The sequence below is a fragment of the Hippopotamus amphibius genome, chromosome 10, assembly GCF_030028045.1.
Source record: "Hippopotamus amphibius kiboko isolate mHipAmp2 chromosome 10, mHipAmp2.hap2, whole genome shotgun sequence".
NCBI lineage: Eukaryota > Metazoa > Chordata > Mammalia > Artiodactyla > Hippopotamidae > Hippopotamus > Hippopotamus amphibius.
In genome coordinates, this window is record NC_080195.1 from 72838606 (window position 1) to 72861569 (window position 22964).

Below are 22964 nucleotides of genomic sequence, written 5' to 3' on the forward strand. Positions count from 1 at the left end.
CAGCTGAAATTGGGAAGAATACTTTTCCTGGGGCATCTCAACACAATATTTGTTCTATTCAAAATAAGAGTGAGAGAATAATGACTTTCTCAAGTCACCAATTATTCCAGAAATAAAGAAGCCACGTTTTACAATGTTAACCTTAGAGCAAAAATAAATTCAACTTTTACACTTTCATCCCAACCCACTGTCACTGCATATCAAATATAAAGAGAAAAAGACATGGTATTTGCCTATGTATTAGGAATGAAATTGGAAGAAACTGTGTTAACTCCAGCTACTTGACATATTTAGATGACCAAGAAAAGTGAAATCCTTAATGATGTGCATCAGAATTACCCACATATATGATTTGCATTTTATGTTTTGAACTTTTCTAAAGTAGGCAACACAAATGTTTGTTGAGTGTGTTAATCCTGCAGCATCTGTTCAGTAATTTAAAAAAAAATCCTCCTATTGATTTAAACACATGAGAAACATCAAAATGCAAATGCTATGACTGTGGAATTACATTTCTCTAACTTTTTATGCATCCATATACTAGACCCTCACTTCACTTCCCTCAGTCTTTTCATGGTCTCTGCCTTTCTGGCTTGACAAGTACTTTCTTAGTAACTCTTATACTCCTTTGTTTCTCCAACCTTACTGAGCATTTTCCCCTTCTGGCCTAGAAAAGCCTTAGTTATTTTGATAACAGACTTCTTGGCAGGCAGCAGGGTCTCCTGTGCTCTGAACTGCTCTCAGAGGCAGTCCTAAATGACCAAGACCTGATATTGAGGAGTGTCCTCCATGGCTCATCCTTTAAAACACAGAACATACATTAATGAGTCACCTGAGAAATAAAGTTAAGCGTTTATGAAGTAGATTAAGATAATAGAGAAAACATTTCAGCATTTCATGTTAAATTTCTTATTCTGAACTTCTTTTATATACTTTGCAGTTCATGTAAAAGGAGCACAATGAATGTTTTAAAAATATTCATTTGTGTTGTAAGGTCCAAACTTACAAGTATGTTGCTGGTATAACTGGATATTAGGGCTGTTTGAGAGATCCTAATATAGTTAAAATCAGAGATGGAGAAACAGGCCAGGGCTGGACTTCGAATGTCTTTGGATCGACTCTTACAATTTTGGCAAATAGGTGTTGGGCTTTGAAAGACTTTAGGCAGAAGAAGTGGTAATATGATCAAGGTTTTGTTTTTGTTTAAAAATAATATTTTCTAATAGTTTGAAATATTTGGAGGGATGGAAGACTAAAGGAAGGAGACTCGCCAAAATACTATTCAATTAGCTCAAGGAAGAGTTGAGGGCCTTAACAAGAAGGAAAGGACCAGGAGTTGATATGAAGGAATGGACAGAAGAAATAATAAGAAGTAAAACTGACAAACTTTGTGACTACTTGGACACGTAAAGGCTAGGGACAGGGTTTCTTGCTTGGATCTGTGGGTAGGTGAGGATTCACCAGGGAAAGGAAACAAGCTAGGGTGGATAAGCAGGCTGAGGTATGAAGCAATAAAACTGACTTTCATAGGTGAGCTAAAATTATTAGTTTATTCATTCCTTGAATGTTTATTTTGTGCCTAGTATTTGCCAGGTACTATTGTAAGTGCTGGAGATACAGTAAAGAAAGAACATTCATGATCCCCTTGTAATCTACTACGGGTAGAATGACAATAAACAAGGAAGCCAGTGTACAAATAAATCAGATATTTTCAAAGAGTGATATAATGCATAAAAAATAAAATATATGACATAAGAAAGAGTAACTGAGAGGGATTCTATTTTTGAACAGGTGATCAGGAAATGACTGTCCTAAGAACTCACATTTGAGCCTGACTGGTAAAAAGAAAACAACAATAAGAGGACCTAAAGGAAGAGCATTTCAAGTAGAGAAAACTGCTGGCATTAAGGATGAGAACAAGGACAGCATCATGGAAGCCCATGAGTTTAGTAACCAAGGAGAGTATGGTATGATACAAGATTTGAGATGTGGGCACGTTCCTATGGGACACACAAATTGTCACATCCAATAATAAGTTGGCTAGGTGACTTTGGACCTTAGGAGACAAGACTGGGATATAGATAAATATAGGCCTCCTCTATTTACAGGTGTTAGTTGAAGCCATGAGAATGAGGACATGTGATAAGACAAGGAAGCTAAGAAAGGAGCATGAGAAAAATTAATATTTAACAGGTGAGCAAAAGGAGAGAAACCATCCATAGCAACAAACACGATGTTCAGAAAATTCAGAGGGTAAAGGGGAGACTGCAAAGTCTTAGAATAAAAGAGAACAAATAGCTTTAAGAAAAAGGAAGTGATCAACAGAGTTACATGCCATGAATAATAAGATAAAATATTTCTAATACAATATGGCAAATAAGATCACTGGTGAATTTTTCTTATGCAGTTTACTTGAAATGGTGAAAGAAAAATATGATTGTAGTAGAGTGAAGAGAAAAAAATCTGAATGTAGTGGAGTAAAAAGTAAACTAAAAGTGTATAAAGAAGTAGCCATAGGCAATGAAGACTGCTTTTCCAAGATACTTGTTTTGGGAGAAAAATTATTAGACTGGGAACATTTTTTAATGACAAAAGTTTGAGTATATTTATAGGTGGTGAGGAAGGAGTTAGTGGAAACAAAATATCAAAAGAGGAAATTAACAATAATAGCCTAGCCCAAGAGGTTGAAGGATCTGATCACCCCCCACAATCAATATTTGAGGGATTAGCTTTGATTATGAGAAATCTTTTTTTAAACTGTAGCCATTTGAAAGACCTAAAAATCTTTATGTGTACACCTCACCAAAGAAGATATACTGATGCAAATAAGCATATGAAAAGAAACCCTGCATCATTTCATCAAGAAAATGCAAATTAAAGCAACAATGAGGTACCACTACACATCTATTAGAAATAACCAAAATCCAGAACACTGATAACATTAAATGCTGATGAAGATGTGGAGCAACAGGGACTCTCATTCACTGTAGGAATGCAAAATAGTACAGTTTGGTGGTTTCCTACAAAATTAAACATAGTCCTACCATATGATTCAGCGATCAGACTCCTAGGTATTTACTCAGAGGAGCTGAAAACTTATGTCCATACAAAAACCTACACATGCATGTTTATAGCATTTTTATTCATAATTGCCGAAACTGAGAAATACTCAAGCTATCCTTTAGTAGGTAAATGGACAAATAAACTGTGGTATATCCAGACAATGGACTATTATTCAGCACTAAAAATAGATGAGCTCTCCAGCCATGAAAAGACATGGAAGAATCTTAACTGCATATTACTAAGTGAAAGAAGCCAATCTGAAATCTTCTACTATATGATTCCAATTATACGACATATATATCTGGAAACAGTACAAAAATAAGTGGTTGCCATGGGTGGGAGGAAAGGATGAACATGGGCCCAGAAGATTTCAGGGCAGTGAAAATCCTGTGTACAATACTATAACGATTGATACATGTCATTAAACATCTGTCCAAACCCAAAGAACAAACAACGCCAAGAGTTAAACCTAGCGTAAACTATGGACTTTGGGTGACTATGATAGGTTCATCAGATATAACAAATGTACCACTCTGGTGGAGGATGCTGATAATGGGGAAGGCTATGAATGTCTTGGGGTAGGGGGGAGGGAAGTATATGGGAAATCTCTATACTTTCTCTTAATTTTGTTCGCAATTTAAAACTTCTCTAAAAATAGAATCTTAATAAAAGTATTTATGTGACTATATCACATATATTATATTTCTCAAGATTATGAAATTTAAAAAGATACCTATCTCTACAGTGAAAATCTAAAAAATTATAAAACTCTTAATGGTGAAGTCACATGCAAAGTACCAGACTCTTAAGGGTTGCTGTTGTTTTGGTGACAGTGCTAAGGAGCAGGGAAACATCTCTTGAGGTCCTTAAAATCATATCATATAATACCTATCTAGGAACTCTTTTCCCACTAGGCCATTTACTAGCTAAATGTCTTGGTTAGCCATTTTCAATATTTTGGTCCTTCATTTTCTTTTAAATCCAAACATTCAAAATCTCCCTGCCCCTGATACCAAGCTTTAAAAAAAAAGCCTCCATTTAAATGCCTGGAAGATTCTTTGAAAGCACGGTTTCAAATGCTAAGTCAAAAACAGTAGAAAGTGATGTGATTGTCTACCTGACACAAGTTCTTTAGAAAATATATGATTGGAATAAAGGTGATAAAGAATGGCTAATTCAGAGACACATGATTTAGAAGTTAAGGGAGATTCCATCTATTAAAAATCTATTAGAATTTGGCTATTGTTTACAGTTAATGAAAAATGGAATGGTTGACTGCTTATTTGAGCCTTGGCCTCAAAAGTTCTATATCTTGGTAAAGCTACCCCGGTCCTCTTAAATCTAATTGTTCAATGACGTCCTGGCTTATCATTTTCCTGGTTTTTCCTCCCTAACAATCTAATCTTTCAATTTTTAGGAAGTATGATGCTTTGGAGTTTATGGTCCTTGCTTTTTCTGCATATATTATAATAATTTCTAGGGTATCTCACCTAGTCAGAGTATAACTTTACTTATATCAGATATGCATAGAGGCAGAGGACTTAATATATTTTGTAAAAAGGTCTTACAAATCCAGTACGTTACTTCTTTCAATCTGAAGGAATGCAGATGATGGAAGCTGTGAGCCCAGCATAATACTATCAACATAAGGTATTTAATAGCTTGAATACTAACTTTTCAAAAATTATCTCAAAATGAATTGTGAGAGAATGGCTTTCTGTATTAAACAATTATGTAGCAGCTGCCATATGCCAGGTATTATTCTTAGCACTTTTCAAATATTAACTTATTTAATCATTATAAATAACAACAGAATGAGGTAGGTACTGTTATTATCACTAAGAATGGTGCAATGGAGGTTAAAGGGTTAATTAATTTGCCCAGGGCTACATAGCCAGTAAGTACCAAAGCCAAGATTTACACTCAGTCTGACTCTAAAAGATGGTGAACTTACTCATATACCATGCTAAGTTTTTGCTAAAACAAGGCAAAGAAGTCCTTAAGGAAGCAGCAGAGAGAAGCCTTGAGAGGGACTTTCCTCTGGCTGAACTAGGGAAGATCTGACAAAAGTTTTCACCTTTCTTTGGGGTTCTCTCTTTTAATCCCTATGGCAATACAGCACGCTGTTCCCTATCTAAAGCTCTGCACAACGATGACCAGAATTAAACCTCTCTCTGTTTCTACTTAGTACAGCTAAGGCAGGCTAGCATAATTGTAAACATAATTTACAATACCAAGCATAAAAAAGTTTTTTTTAAAGAGAGAAAGTCCAAGAAACATAAAATGTTAAGCTAATAAGTACACATATCAGATTCAACAATGACTGAGGTTCACAGACCTTATTGTATTCCATATTTATTTCCTTAATAGTCTCTCACTCCAAGAAACTAAGCTTCCCCAACTACCTACTCTGCCACCTCACTGAAGGGTTATATTGATGGGAAACAATTTATTCCTTCACTTTGTCAATTGTCTATCTATGGCCTTCTAAGAAAATAAAAAGAACAGATTCTTCTCTATCACTCACCTAAGAAGTCCATTTAGTTTCTGATGTAAGTTTTCAGGGATACTTGCCTGGCAGAACTGTAGCCGTTTGAAACACCACCATCTACCTAAGCTGGAGCATGTTGTCCACAATATAACATATTTACAGCAATTGCAAAAAGGGTTACATATAAATAGTAATAGAAATCTTTTCCTGTTCAAAACTATTTCCACAGTTAGGTGAGAAATTATATTTAGAATTTTCCTTTTCCTACTTATAAACTTAGAATGTGTTCCTAGAAAAAAATATCTAGGCAGCAATTTCTCAGGCTACAAATTTTCTGAAGTAAGTAGTCACTTAGCATTTACAGTCAGAAAGCAAAAACTACATCTACTAATGAATGTATTATACTTTTATTAATGTATTCTATAAAAATATTTTATATTTTATAAGTCTGTAGTAATGCAACCAAATCTACAAACTGCATCAGTTAAAAGAAATGGAACATCTCCATTGTCTCTAAGGAATATGTGGCATTATATAATTTTCAACTCATTTCTGTCTCTATAGAATTACATAAGATAAGCAACATTTTGGCACCAATTCATCAACAAGAAGGGTGAAATTTCACTATATCTTATTTATGTATTTAGCAAGGCTTTTATAACTAAGAGGTGACATTTTAATTTTGCATAGCTTAGCAATGCATTAATATGTTCACTTTTATTTCTAAAGTATACAGATAACATATGATACTTTAATAATAGGAGAATACAAATAATTTAAAATTCTTGGTGCATGCATTAAAATCACCTTCATATTTAGATTTAATATTCTATTGGTTCCAACCCAAAAACTGCAGAGAAAGTGAGAGGTGAAATGTGGACAGACTAAAAAATATCTTACTTTAAAGACAAATGTCAAGGAAAACTCAAACATTTCTATATAACAATAGCACAATGACTTTCAAAGTTTTGCACCGAAGCTCCCCCATACAGAAAACTTGATGGTCCTAAACTGATGTGCCTTCAGATGTTCAAGGGTTGAAGCAAAGAACGTAAGTTGTGCTTATAAATGCTCAAAAAGCCTTAAACTGCTTTATCTTCCTAACAACAGATTATGCCTAGGAAAAATCTGCAGGGCCTCCAACCCAGGGCTGGTATTTGCATGTCAGGGATCATTGCGACTTTTGAGGAATAAATACATTCTTTGCAAGCAGCTGAAAAGCAATTATGCTAAGAAAGAGAGAGAAACTTTTTCCTTGACTGTTATCAAAGACAAATAGCATTGACGGTATAGAATTTTGTATATTCACTTCTTTTTTATTTTTTAAATTCAGAATAAAGAAACCAAAAGGGTTGGAAATAGGATTTTCAAATGCAAAATGGACAGACTTACTGGTACATGCCATGGAAGGTGGGTCCTTTTCAGCTCGAAAGTAACCCTTTTCACACTGACAGACAGAAGTTGCTTCCATATAGGTTAAACTGTGTGGAGGACATTTAGAACACTTTGTGTTGCCAGCAAATGCTTTATAGAATCCTGGTCTGCAAGCTGTGAACAAACGAAAAACATTTTTTTAAAATTATTTCTGGAGTTATTTTATTTGTACGTGTACAACATATTTTAAATTATACACACTTTGGATGTCAGAGTTCAGTTCATAAATACACAGAAAAGTCAATACATGCTAATATTAATGAATGAAATTAGTTATTTAAAATAAGTTACACAACAGGGACTTCCTACTTTAGCTGAGGTTGCTACTTTTAAAAGGCATACCTGAAACACACATATGTAAAATAACACTGCTTACCAAAGTACGGGGATGCGCATATTAAGGGAGATGATTGTGTAGCTCTGGGAAATGGCATTAAAAAACATTGACTCACACTGTTTAAAACTGACTTTTGTTCCATTTCTCCCTCAGCCCTTCTGAGTTTTCAAAAAGAAAGTCCCAGGGTAGATTTGGTGTACCTTTAACATCTTTCTTACTGGCGAAATATTTTTTGAACAAAATGAGAGCTGCCCTTAGACACAGAGACTTTAAAAGGACACAGCTACAGTTTGATAACAGTGTTTCATTTTTATCAAGATTATATTTTACTTTTTTGTGGCAAACAATTTTCTATTTATTATACTGAAATAAATTCATTTAAAAATTTAAATTAAGTTTAAAAGTGGGTAGACAGCTTCCCTGGTGGTGCGGTGGTTAAGAATTCTGCCTGCCAATGCAGGAGACATGGGTTCGAGCCCTGGACTGGGAAGATCCCACATGTCGTGGAGCAACTAAACCCATGAGCCACAACAAGAGAAGCCATCACAATGAAAAACCCATGCACTGCAACAAAGAGTATGTGTAAGATGTTATTTGTTTGTTTCTTTGCTTTTGCTTTTGTCTCTGATTTGTTCTGTTTCAGTTGTCAATTTCTGTTGGGTTTCTCTTTGAATATCTGATAGCACACTGGAGTTCTGTCAGGTCTTTCTAGAGCCTTATGTCCTAACGGATTCAGCAATTGTGTGTCTTATACATGTATGTGTTTCCTAGACTTAATATTCATTTAATCCAATACTTGGACATTAGTCTGAGGCTTGGACAGTCTTCTATAAACACCTCTATCGCTGGGACAAGCAACTTCAAAAGTTTGGACAACCATGAGGAAACAAAGAAACGCCATGCAGGCAAAGGAGCAGGAAAAAACCCCACAAGACCAAATAAATGAGGAGGAAAGAGGAAAAATGCCTGAAAAAGAATTTAGAGTAATGATAGTAAAAATGATACAAAATCTTGATAACAAAATAGAGAAAGTACAAGAAACAGTTCATAAGAACTCAGAAAAACAAACAGCAATGGATAACAAAATAACTGAAATTAAAAATACTCTAGATGCTATAACCAGCAGAATGACTGAGGCAGAAGAACGAATAAGTGAGTTGGAAGATAGAATGGGGGAAATAAATGCCACAGAGCAGGAAAAAGAAAAAAGAATAAAAAGAATAGAAGACAGTCTCAGAGACCTCAGTGATAACATTAAGCATACCAACATTCAAATTATAGGCATCCCAGAAGAAGAAGAAAACAAGAAAGGGTCTGAGAAAATATTTGAAGAGGTTATAGTGGAAAACTTCCCCAACATGGGAAAGGAAATAATTCACCAAGTCCAAGAAGCACAGAGAGTCCCATACAGAATAAACCCAAGGAGAAATACACCAAGGCACATATTAATCAAACTAACAATTAAACACAAAGAAAAAATATTAAAAGCAGCAAGAGAAAAGCAACAAACAACATATAAGGGAAAACCCATAAGGATAACAGCTGACCTTTCTACAGAAACTCTGCAGGCCAGAAGGGAATGGCAGGATATACTGAAAGTCCTGAAAGAGAGAAACCTACAGCCAAGAATACTCTACCCTGGAAGAATCTCATTCAGATTTGAGGGAGAAATCAAAAGCTTTCCACACAAGCAAAAGTTAAGAGAATTCAGCACCACCAAACCAGCCTTACAACAAGTGCTAAAGGAACTTCTCTAAGTAGGAAACACAAGAAAAGGAAAACACCTACAAATACAAACCCAAAACAATTAAGAAAATGGGAATTGGAACACACATGTCAATAATCACTTTCAATGTCAATGGATTAAATGCTCCAACCAAAAGACACAGACTGGCTGAATGGATACAAAAACAGGACCCTTCTATATGCTGCCTACAAGAAACCCACTTCAGACCAAGGGATACATATAGACTGACAGTAAAGGGATGGAAAAAGATATTCCATGCAAAAGGAAGTCAAAAGAAAGCTGGAGTAGCAATACTCATATCAGACAAATCAGAGTTCAAAGTAAAGACCATTAAAAGAGACAAGGAAGGACACTACATAATGATCAAGGGATCCATTCAAGAAGAACATATCACACTGGTAAATATCTATGCCCCCAACATAGGAGCACCTCAATACATAAGGCAAATGTTAACAGCTATAAAAGGGGACATTGACAGGAACACAATAATAGTGGGAGACTTGAACACCCCACTTACATCAATGGACAGATCATCCAAACAAAATAAATAAAGACACACAAGCTTTAAATGACACATTAGACCATCTCGACTTCATTGATATTTATAGGACATTCCATCCAAAAACGACAGACTACAATTTCTTCTCAAGTGCACACAGTACATTTTCCAGGATAGATCACATCTTGGGTCACAAATCAAACCTCGGCAAATTCAAGAAAACTGAAATCATATCAAGCATTTTCTCAGACCACAACACCATGAGACTAGATATCAATTACAGGAAAAAAACTGCAAAACATACAAACACATGGAGGCTAAACAATTCACTCTTAAACAACCAAGGAATCACTAAAGAAATCAAAGAGGAAATCAAAAAATATCTAGAAACAAATGACAATGAAAACACAACAACCCAAAACCTATGGGATGCAGCAAAAGCAGTTCTAAGAAGGAAGTTTATAGCAATACAGTCCTACCTTAAGAAACAAGAAAATTATCAAATAAACAACCTAACCTTACACCTCAAACAACTAGAGAAAGAAGAACAAAGAAACCCCAAAGTGAGCAGAAGGAAAGAAATCATAAAGATCAGAGCAGAAATAAATGAAAAAGAAAGGAAAGAAACCATAAGAAAAATAAATAAAACTAAAAGCTGGTTCTTTGAGAAGATTAACATAATTGATAAACCATTAGCCAGACTCATCAAGAAAAAAAGGGAGAAGATGCAAATCAACAGAATTAGAAATGAAAAAGGAGAAGTCACAACGGACACCTCAGAAATACAAAACATCATGAGAGACTACTACAAGCAACTATATGCCAATCAATTGGATAACCTGGAAGACATGGATACATTCTTAGAAAAATACAATCTTCCAAGACTGAACCAGGAAGAAATAGAAACCATGAACAGAGCAATCACAAGTACAGAAATTGAGGCAGTGATTAAAAATCTCCCAACACATAAAAGCCCAGGACCAGATGGATTCACAGGCGAATTCTATCAAACATTTCGAGAAGAGTTAACACCTATCCTTCTCAAACTCTTCCAAAATATTGCAGAAGGCGGAGCAGTCCCAAACTCATTATACGAGGCTACCATCACCCTGATACCAAAACCAGGCAAAGATGTCACAAAAAAAGAAAACTACAGACCAATATCACTGATGAATATAGATGCAAAAATCCTCAACAAAATACTAGCTAACAGACTCCAACAGCACATTAAAAAAATCATACACCATGATCAAGTGGGGTTTATCCCTGGGATGCAAGGATTCTTCAGTATATGCAAATCAATCAACGTGATACATCATATCAACAAATTGAAGGATAAAAACCATATGATCACTTCAATAGATGCAGAAAAAGCTTTTGACAAAGTTCAACATCCATTTATGATAAAAGCTCTCCAGAAAATGGGCAGAGAAGGAAATTACCTCAACATAATAAAAGCCATATATGCAAAATCAAAAGCCAACATCGTTCTCAATGGAGAAAAACTGGAAGAATTCCCTCTAAGAACAGGAACAAGACAAGGCTGTCCACTCTCACCACTGTTATTCAACATAGTTTTGGAAGTGTTAGCCACAGCAATCAGAGAAGAAAAAGAAATCAAAGGAATCCAAATTGGAAAAGAAGAAGTAAAATTGTCCCTCTTTGCAGATGACATGATATTATATATAGAAAACCCTAAAGACTCTACCAGAAAACTGCTAGCACTCATTGATGAGTTTAGTAAAGTAGCAGGATACAAAATTAATGCACAGAAATCTCTTGCATTCCTATACACTAACAACGGAAGAACAGAAAGAGAAATTAAGGAAACTCTCCCATTCACCATTGCAACCAAAAGAATAAAATACCTAGGAATAAACCTGCCTAAGGAGGCAAAAGATCTGTATGCAGAAAACTTTAAGACATTGATGAAAGAAATCAAAGATGACACAAACAGATGGAGGGACATACCATGTTCCTGGATTGGAAGAATCAACATCGTGAAAATGACTGTACTACCCAAAGCAATTTACAGATTCAATGCAATCCTGATCAAATTACCAATGGCATTTTTCACAGAACTAGAGCAAGAAATCTTACGATTTGTATGGAAACGCAAAAGACCCCGAATAGCCAAAGCAATCTTGAGAAGGAAAAATGGAGTTGGTGGAATCAGGCTTCCTGACTTCAAACTATACTACAAGGCCATAGTGATCAAGACAGTATGGTACTGGCACAAAAATAGAAAGGAAGATCAATGGAATAGAATAGAGAACTCAGAAGTAAGCCCAAACACATATGGGCACCTTATCTTTGACAAAGGAGGCACGAATATACAATGGAAAAAAGACAGCCACTTCAATAAGTGGTGCTGGGAACATTGGACAGCAACATGTAAAAGAATGAAATTCGAACACTTCCTAACACCATACACAAAAATAAACTCCAAATGGATTAAAGACCTACATGTAAGGCCAGACACTATCAAACTCCTAGAGGAAAACATAGGCAGAACACTCTTTGACATACATCAAAGCAACATCCTTTTGGACCCACCTCCTAGAATCAGGGAAATAAAATCAAGAATAAACAAATGGGACCTCATGAAACTTAAAAGCTTTTGCACAGCAAAAGAAACCATAAACAAGACTAAAAGGCAACCCTCAGAATGGGAAAAAAATATTTGCCTATGAAACAACGGACAAAGGATTAACCTCCAAAATATACAAGCAGCTCATGCAGCTTCATACCAAAAAAGCAAATAACCCAATCCACAAATGGGCAGAAGACCTAAATAAACATTTCTCCAAAGAAGACATACAGATGGCCAACAAACACATGAAAAGATGCTCAACATCACTCATCATCAGAGAAATGCAAGTCAAAGCCACAATGAGGTATCACCTCACACCAATCAGAATGGCCATCATCACAAAGTCTGGAAACAACAAATGTTGGAGAGGGTGTGGAGAAAAGGGAACTCTCCTGCACTGTTGGTGGGAATGTAAGTTGGTACAGCCACTATGGAAAACAATTTGGAGGTTCCTTCAAAAACTACAAATAGAACTACCATATGATCCAGTAATCCCACTCCTGGGCATATACCCAAAGAAAACCATAATCCCAAAAGAAACTTGCACCATAATGTTTATTGCAGCACTATTTACAATAGCCAGGACATGGAAGCAACCAAAATGCCCATCAACAAATGAATGGATACAGAAGATGTGGCATATATATACAATGGAATATTACTCAGCTATAAAAAGGGATGAGATGGAGCTATATGTCATGAGGTGGATAGAACTACAATCTGTCATACAGAGTGAAGTAAGTCAGAAAGAGAAGGACAAATATTGTATGCTAACTCCCATATACGGAATCTAAAAATGGTACTGATGAACTCAGTGACAAGAACAAGGAAGCAGATACAGAGAATGGACTGGAGAACTCGAGGTATGGGAGGGGGCGGGGGGTGAAGGGGAAACTGAGACGAAGCGAGAGAGTAGCACAGACATATATATACTACCAACTGTAAAATAGTCAGTGGGAAGTTGTTGTATAACAAAGGGAGTCCAACTCGAGGATGGAAGATGCCTTAGAGGACTGGGGCAGGGAGGGTGGGGGGAACTCGAGGGGGGGGGCGTCAAGGAAGGGAGGGAATATGTGGATATGTGTATAAAAACAGTTGATTGAACCTGGTGTACCCCCCAAAAAAATAATAAAAAAAAAAAAATAAGCAAATGGGACCTCATGAAACTTAAAAGCTTTTGCACAGGGAAAGAAACCATAAACAAGACTAAAAGGCAACCCTCAGAGTAGGAAAAAATAATTGCCTATGAAACAACGGACAAAGGATTAACCTCCAAAATATGCAAGCAGCTCATGAAGCTTAATACCAAAAAAGCAAATAACCCAATCCACAAATGGGCAGAAGACCTAAATAGACATTTCTCCCAAGAAGACATACAAATGGCCAACAAACACATGAAAAGATGCTCAACATCACTCATCATCAGAGAAATGCAAGTCAAAGCCACAATGAGGTATCACCTCACACCAATCAGAATGGCCATCATCACAAAATCTGGAAACCACAAATGTTGCAGAAGGTGTGGAGAAAAGGGAACTCTCCTGCACTGTTGGTGGGAATGTAAGTTGGTACAGCCACTATGGAAAACAATTTGGAGGTTCCTTCAAAAACTACAAATAGAACTACCATATGATCCAGTAATCCCACTCCTGGGCATATACCCAAAGAAAACCATAATCCCAAAAGAAACTTGTACCATAATGTTTATTGCAGCACTCTTTACAATAGCCAGGACATGGAAGCAACCTAAATGCCCATCAACAAATGAATGGATACAGAAGATGTGGCATATATATACAATGGAATATTACTCAGCTATAAAAAGGGATGAGATGGAGCTATATGTAATGAGGTGGATAGAACTACAATCTGTCATACAGAGTGAAGTAAGTCAGAAAGAGAAGGACAAATATTGTATGCTAACTCACATATACGGAATCTAAAAATGGTACTGATGAACTCAGTGACAAGAACAAGGATGCAGATACAGAGAATGGACTGGAGAACTCGAGGTATGGGAGGGGGCGGGGGGTGAAGGGGAAACTGAGATGAAGCGAGAGAGTAGCACAGACATATATATACTACCAACTGTAAAATAGTCAGTGGGAAGATGTTGCATAACAAAGGGAGTCCAACTCGAGGATGGAAGATGCCTTAGAGGACTGGGGCAGAGAGGGTGGGGGGGAGTCGAGGGTGGGGAGTCAAGGAAGGGAGGGAATACCGGGATATGTGTATAAAAACAGATGATTGAACCTGGTGTACCCCCAAAAATATTAAAAAAAAGAATAAAAAAATAAATAAATAAAATTAAAACTGTTATACAAAATAAAAGAAGTCTAAGTTTCCAGTGACAAATATGTTAAAAATATTTTAACAAACTACACATTTAACTCAATACATTTTCACAAAATGTTCCATGTAAAAATAAGCAAGAATCTTAATTTAACAATAATGAATCTATGAGTAAGGCTTCTGCTTATATATTCAGGAAGGGAAAAATGTATTTGAAATCTGATATGTATTTTATATTTAGAGCACATTCCAACTAAAACTAGCCACATTTCAAGTGTGTAATAACCTCATGTGGATGGCTAGTGGCTACCATATTGGATAGTGCAGTTCTGAACACAGAAATCTGTTCATTACATTCCCTTGTTTAAAAAACTTTGTTGACTTCCTGTCATATTTACATTAAAGCTTAAAGTATTTACCTTAGATTACAAATTCACCCATGGCTTGGCCCTGCCCACAGTTCCAACCACATCAGATGAAGCTGCTCCCCTCTCACACTCCCTCTTTTAAGGCTTTGCCCTTCTACTGTCTGTTCTCAACTCAGCAGTCAATGATCTTATACTTCAGATTGTGTTATCACTTGGCTTTCCATTCTCCTAGAGTAAAGTCAACTGCCCTATTTGCTTACCAGGCATTGTACTCCCCATCCACTCCCTGTGACCTTGCTTTGCATCTTCTACCTCTTTTTGTATCAAGTCATCTGCTCCAGCCACACTGGCCTCCTTCAGAATCTTGGATATCCAAAGCATTCTCCTGCCATTGGGCGGGTAGTACTTGCTCTTATCCAGCGGTCTGTGTGGTTTTCTCCCTCACTTATATCAGGTCTTTATTCAAACATTATTGCATTAATAAAGTCTTCCCCAATGCCCCTTTTTATATTGTAACTTCTGTTAATCCATATTACTCTCCATTCTTATTCCTGAATTCAAAGAACTTAACATCTGACACTCAATATGTTTAATTTCCTAAGCCATTTCCCCTTAAAAATGATTGCTCTACGAGGGCAGAGATTTTTTTGTCTGTTTTGTTTACTGAAGTGTCTCCAGGGCCTAGAACACTATCAGGCATTATTTAGCTCTCAGTATTTGGTAAATGAATGAATGAATGAATTGCTGAGGACTCCGTTAATTTTTATAAGTTTGCTATGCTCTTTCTTCTGTTTCGAGCCTTTTCCTCTGTTGAAAAATCTCTTCTATCCCCACCCCATGACCCACTCATCTTGCTAATTCCTAGTCATCTTTCAAGCCTCACTTTGTTTTAGAAAGCTATACCTGACTCCCTAGACTAGTTTCTCTAAGCACTTGTGCCTTTTCCATGCTAGTAATCCCTTGGCAGTTACTTGTTTAATGGCTACAAGTGCCACAAGGACAGGCTGGCACAATGTTTGTCATAAAGTCAGTGCTTGGTACATATTTGTTTTATTGAATTGGACAGCATTTGAATACTCTGCTAATTAAATTTCTGCAGAAGGTAATGCGTGTCTACTCAGTGCCTGTTCTGATCATGGGATAATTTATCTCACTACAAATTTATAGATATTTTTTGGCTTGTTGCATTACTCTAAGTAAGGGATGGAAGCAGGTAGTAAAAATCACTACAACTCAAAAATGATTATTTTAATATTGCAAAGTGAGCTGGCTCTTAACAAAATCTTTTCAAATAAAATTACTATCCATGTGACTTTGCATTCTTTTTTTTTTTTTCTTTTTTTGCCTACTGCAAAAATACAAATACAGGGCTTCCCTGGTGGCACAGTGTTTAAGAATCTGCCTGCCAATGCAGGAGACAAGGGTTCGAGCCCTGGTCCAGGAAGATACCACATGCTGTGGAGCAACTAAGCCTATGCACCACAACTACTGAGCCAACACACCACAACTACTGAAGCCTGCGTGCATAGATCCCGTGCTCTGCAACAAGAGAAGCCACCGCAATAAGAAGCCTGTGCACTGAAATGAAAGGCAGCCCCCGCTCTCTGCAACTACAGAAAGCCCACATGCAGCAACAAAGGCTTCAGTAGTTGCAGCATGCAGGCTCAGAAGTTGTGGCACACAGGCTTAGCTGCTCTGTGGCATGTGGGATCTTCCAGACCAGGGATTGAACCCGTGTCCCCAGCATTGGCAAGCAGATTCTTAACCACTGCGCCACCAGGGAAGTCCCATAGATTGTTTTTGTCAATTATTAATTATAACATGGCAATCTCTCCAGGTCAATGGTTGTAGTTAATTCGTTGTAATGTATCTATAGTATTTGTGTCAACAATTTCCCACTTGAAAGAAATACTTTATAAACTATGCTGCAGTAAACATCCCCATGGTGATACTTATATCTCAGTTACCAAGAGTAGGCCCTCTGGGCCAGGGTATATTTATTATTTGTTTTAATACATATTTCCATGTTACATTCCTAAACATTTCTAAAACTCACAATAATGTAAGTGAGGACCCTAACCTTTCACCCTACTAATTCCTATAATTAATGCTAGTCACTCTTTTATCTTTTGACAAAAAATGTGGAGTTAAATATTGTTACTTTAATTGAAGTTTCCTAATTGCCACTAATGTTGCACATTTTTTTCATATTTTTATTGGTCACTTGGTTATACTTTCCTATGAATTGCCTTTTATATCCTTTGTTCTTTTTCCATTGGTTGCTTATCTTCTATAAATTTATAATCACTGTTTTATGAGCAGTATTAATTTTATGTTTGTCATTTTTGTTCCATATACTTTTCAATCGATTTTCTAACGAAGTTGTACATAAATGTCCCATTCACAAGAGCCTAAAAAATAGTAAAATACTTAGGCATAAATTTAACCAAGGAAGTGAAAGACCTGTACAATGAAAATTACAATAGTTTGATAGAGAAATTGAAGACAATACAAACAAATGGCAAGATATCCTATGTTCATGGATTTGAAGAATTAACATTGTTAAAATGTTTATACTATGCAGAAGCTATAGATTCAATGCAATCCCTATCAAAATTCCAATGGCATTTTTCATAGAAATATAAAAAACAATACTAAAATTTATGGAACCACAAAAGACCCCAAATAGCCAAAGCAATTCTTAGAAAGAATAACAATACTAGAGGCACCACATGTCCTAACTTCAAACTATACTACAAAGTTATACTAATTGAAACAGTATGGTACCAGCATAAAAATACACACATAGACCACTGGAACAGAATAGAGAGCCCAAAAATAAACTCCCACATAAACAGTCAACTAATATTTGACAAAGGAGCTAAAAATACTCAATGGGGAAAGGATAGTCTCTTCAATAAATGATGGATAACCACATACAGAAAAGCAAAACTAGACCTGACCAGACACCACTCACAGAAATTAACTCAAAATAAATTAGAGACTTAAACATAAGACCTGAAACTGTAAAATTTCTAGAAGAAAACATAGTGAAAAAGCTCCTTGATATCAGTCTTGGCAATGATTTTTTTAGAATATGACAGCAAAAGCACCAGCAACAAAAGCAAAAATTAACAAGTGGGACTACATCAAACTAAAAAGCTTCAGCACAGCAAAAAAAACAATAAAAATAATGAAAAGGCAAGCTATAAAATGGGATAAAATATTTGTAAACCATATATCTGATAAATGGTTAATACCTAAAGTATATAAAGAACTCACACAACTCAGTAACAACAACAGCAGCAGCAACAACAAAAATGTACAGTTAAATAAAAATAGAGGAACTGAATAGACATTTCTTTAAAGAAGACATACAAATGTTCAACAGATACATCAAAATATGCTCAATATCACTAATCATCAGGGAAATGCAAAAGAAAACCACAAGGATATATCACCTCACAACTGTCAGAATGGAAATTATCAAGAAGACAAGAGATACATGATGGCAAGGATGTAGAGAAAAGAGAACCCTTGTGTACTTTGGGTGGGAAAGCAAATTGGTGCAGCCAATAGGAAAACAGTATGGATGTTCCTCAGAAAATTAAAAATAGTGCTACCATGTGACCCAGCAATCCTATTTCTGGGTATATATCCAAAGGAAATAAAAACAGGATATGAAAAAGTTATCTGCATTCCCATGTTTATTACAGCATTATTCTCAACAGCCAAGTTATGGAAAAAGTCTAAGTGTCCATCAACAGATGAATGGATAAAGAAGATCTACAGTGATTCTATATTTTAGTTTAAAGTGATGCTACCACTTTGGGGGACTATTGGCAGTATCTACTATAGATGAATATGCACATATCGTCTGACAATTGCATTCCTTGGTATTTATCCAACAGAATAGCACAAAGTGAAAGCAGCTTCTCCCCCTACAGGCAGTCATGCCAAGTTCCATTGCTAAGTGAGCTATCACTTCTCCACTTGATTTTCATTTTCTGCAATTTTGTTGACATGTTGACCTTTCTCACATGATGTATTTTCTCCTCCCTTGCTTTGCCCTTGTTAGTGTAAACCTTCTATATTCTCTTACTCATGTTGGTGAAGTGTCCTGAGGAAATGGACTTAAATCTATATGTTCAATCAACTAAGTTTAACAAATTTTACAGTTTACTACATTTCTAATCATATAATTGGAGTGAGTATATTTAATTGAGAATAAGCAAATCACAAATTATTTACAATATATTTATGAAAGGATTTTTTAATTTTCTGAGGTCATGTGCTTACTGATAAAAGTAGCAAGAACGGTAGAAAAAATAAATACAATGTAATTTGGTAGTGGGGATCTATAAAATGTAAAATGTATAAATATTCTCATCAAATTACATAATAAATAATCTAAAAACCGTTTTCTATTTCAAAAATACATTTATGATTTGAGGAACTTTAAATGGTTGCCTAAAATAACAATAAAAGATGGGTTATATTTTAAAAAGTACAAAATAATTTTTACAGAAAAGCATGTATTAAAGGCACATAAAATAAGTATATTTATTGAAATACCAATAATATTAATGAACTATGTACCTTGCCATATAATTTCCCTTATTGATTTTTAAAATTTCATTGTCCTCAGAAAATTAAAGTCTCTGGGTATTGACTGGAATACAGTTGGAAAGTGTTTTCTCTCCCTCTCTCTCTCACACACACACACAGACACACAGACACACACACACACACACACACACACACACACACACACACAGATTTATGTCTGCTAAAACAAAATCAAGGAATGTGTGACCTGTTCTACATGTACTTTATTTCAAAAATTGAACTGTTAGGCTATATACTGGTAGCAATGTTTTTTAGGTTTATCTTTATTATCAGAGAACTTTAAGACAAATTATCATGAGAAATCCTAGTTGGTATATCATGCTGTGCAGTTCTCATCATCTGATGAAATATTGAATTGTGTCTTGTCTGACAGGAACTGATATTAATATAATTGACTGCTTTTCCCTCATAGGTGCTCAATAGTCTGTAAGTTTAAATAAACTTGAATGACTTGTCAGTAAAATATGTGATGTGTATCATTTATCAAAACATTAGAACTCAAAAATTTAATAAACTGGGAGAGGCAGTATCATTACTGTTTTCCTAGATACTGTTCTGCAGTTATATAAATTAAAATTTGCTGTCATATAAGTAGAGATGGCAGGGAAGACTGGAGAATTGAAAAATAAAGAGGGGAAAAAAACCCTAAAACTTAAGGGTAAATAAGCATAAATATTTTGTTTTTTTAAGAATAACCTAAAGGAAGATCTCAAGACAAAATACAAATTTATTAATAATAAATTGTGGATTGTGCTTCAAAATATTCAACCTAATTTTTCTTGCAGGAGAGCTACTATGAAGTCCTCATGAGGATAGTGTATATAAAAGTGTCCTGTTATGAATTCTAATATCTTAGAGAAATGTTTAAAGTGGACATTCTCTTGGATAAGCAAATTAAAAAATACATCAAACCTACCTACAAAGATGGAGCTATATGTAATGAGGTGGATAGACCTAGAGTCTGTCATACAGAGTGAAGTAAGTCAGAAAGAGAAAGACAAATATTGTATGCTAACTCACATATACGGAATCTAAAAATGGTACTGATGAACTCAAGACAAGAACAAGGACGCAGATGCAGAGAATGGACTGGAGAACTCGAGGTTTGGGGGGGTGGGGGGTGAAGGGGAAGCTGAGACGAAGTGAGAGAGTAGCACAGACATATATATACTACCAACTGTAAAATAGATAGCCAGTGGGAAGTTGTTGTATAACAAAGGGAGTTCAACTCGAGGATGGAAGATGCCTTAGATGACTGGGACGGGGAGGGTGGGGGGGAAGTCGAGGGAGGGAGGGAATACGGGAATATGTATATAAAAACAGATGATTGAACTTGGTGTACCCCCAAAAAATAATAAATTATAAAACAAAAATATACTGTAGTTTCCATGACTTTCACCCTAAAGCATCAGAGTAAAGCACTCTGGAAAGTATGGAAGAATCATACTGCATCCTCTTTCTCCTATTTATCTGTTAACTCTGGGCACAATACCCCCAGCAGATTTAAGGACTCTGAAAAGTAAGTAGAAGCAGGCATATTGGAAAAGACCAAAATTTGTAGTATTACCCAGTTGGCGATGAATTTGCCATCCTTCTCTCCCTCCCCCTTCCCTCTTTTCTCCAATGCTTGGGCTGGAGCCTGGGCTGAATGGACTGGAACCTGGAATTGGCCACCAGGTCACAGTCAGAGCTCCGACTCACTTTGGCTCTGGAAATGGGAAATGGAATTCCTAATGCTCAGGAGAGAATGTGGAAATCCCTTCCCTCTTTATTTATGTTTTTCTCTCCCTCTCTCTCTCCTGTTCTCTCATGCCCAACCTTCAAGTAATCATGTGGTAGATTGGTGGTGGTGGTGACTAACGAGAACCCACAGGAGCCAAAATTCTCAAGGAAAAACTTCCTCTTCTTTCACTGAAGCTGTGGTTCTGAGAGGGTGAAGTCAACCCCCACTGCATTTCTTTTTCTCTCTGTCCTCCTCTCATTTGGTCATGGATGTAGATCCAGTTGCAGAAAAATGCACAGCAGAGTGGAACAAATAAAGCCATCACCACCCTGTCAGCCAGGTGAGTGAGCTACCTGGGATGCAGATTCTCTAGGCCTAAGTGAAGCTGCCCCAGATAATGCAGCATGAAACAGAGATGAACTGTCTTAGCTGAATCTTGCCCAAATTTATAAGTAAAACAAATGCTCGTTGTTTCTTTTAAGTCACTAAGTTTGGGGGTCACTGTCTTATATAGACCTGAGAACCTGGAAAACTTGCTGAAGGTCATATGGTAGAAGAGCCAAAAATTAAGGCCTAGCTCCATTCCTATCCATAATCTGAGTTCTCATCATAGAGTACATTAGGTTCCCATTGTATTTGGAAGAGCATACCTACTTTATGATCTAGAGCAGTGAAGGACTGAACCACAACTTTTAAAGGACAACTGGTGATGGTATTTGGATTATAAATAACTATTGTAATAAAAAATACACTTTTGCAGGATTTAATTGACAGAGATAGTTTTAACTGATAGCTTCATGTTATCTTAGAAACTTTTCTTTTTTGTAAGAAGCAAAATAAATATAGCTTTATTCAGACCAATAGAAATGAAAATGTATTCCACAAACTTTATTTCATAAAAAAATGCTTTATGTATGTATATCCCCTCATTTTATGCAAAAAGTAAACAAGACATTTTATCTTTCAATGTAGAACTGAAGTACAGAGTCATCATAAAATGGTTTGTATGCATGATTTCAACATTTTGACCAAAGTCACTCATCACTGCTCAAAGTCTCATATACTCTGACACCTCAGTAAAGTTTGACAACCATATCTTCTGCTGGCTTAGCAACAAATTTACAATCCATTCTTCAATCTGACAATTGTGGATGTCCTGCTGTCATGTATTTGTGATATTTTTGCAGCTGAATAGTGCAAAAAACTGGTGTAAAAATTATTAAAATATACACTATAAAATTTTTACTAACAAAAACATATATTTTCTTTTTATAGTTACTAAGTATATTGATATAATTGATAATTGATAGAATAATCACAATTCATTGTCCACTACAAATTGGTGTTTTACAAACATTACTGTATTTAACTCTTAAAAAATTCAGTGATGTAGATATCAATATTTTCATTGGACAAATGAAGAAACAAAAGTTCTAGCAGTTGCTCCAGGTCACAGAGATGATAAATGAGCAAGCCAGGATTTGAAGACAGGTTTGATTCTTTAGCCCAAACTTTGTTTGGAACAATACCCATCGTTATAGGAATATAAATGTATATTCACAAACATGCACATATAAATATATATTACATATACATATTTTTACTCCCAGCAATACTTACGCGTATTTTTCTCTTCCTCTGTAACTAACCATTGAAATTATCATCTGAACCTCACATTTTGACACTTGTTATCTCTAATTTGATATGAAGAGGCATGTCTTTTTAACTGCATTGTAAATTACTTAATAGTAAGGTTTTTGCACATGCCGTTGCACTGAGACAATACTA

At 35.8% G+C, this 22964-nt stretch overlaps 1 protein-coding gene across 12 annotated transcripts in view; it reads right to left on the reverse strand.

The window, feature by feature from the left end:
* The window catches only part of EPHA6 (EPH receptor A6), an 868712-nt gene that overhangs the window by 482478 nt on the left and 363270 nt on the right, over window positions 1-22964 (reverse strand). For all 12 annotated transcript variants that reach the window (XR_009047653.1, XR_009047652.1, XM_057696163.1 and 9 more), the window contains one exon: window positions 6947-7102. Coding sequence is in view for 10 of the 12 variants with exons in the window: in XM_057696163.1 (XP_057552146.1) it covers window positions 6947-7102 (156 nt within the window). In the remaining 2 variants the exon portion in view is untranslated. The remainder of the gene's footprint in view (window positions 1-6946; window positions 7103-22964) is intronic.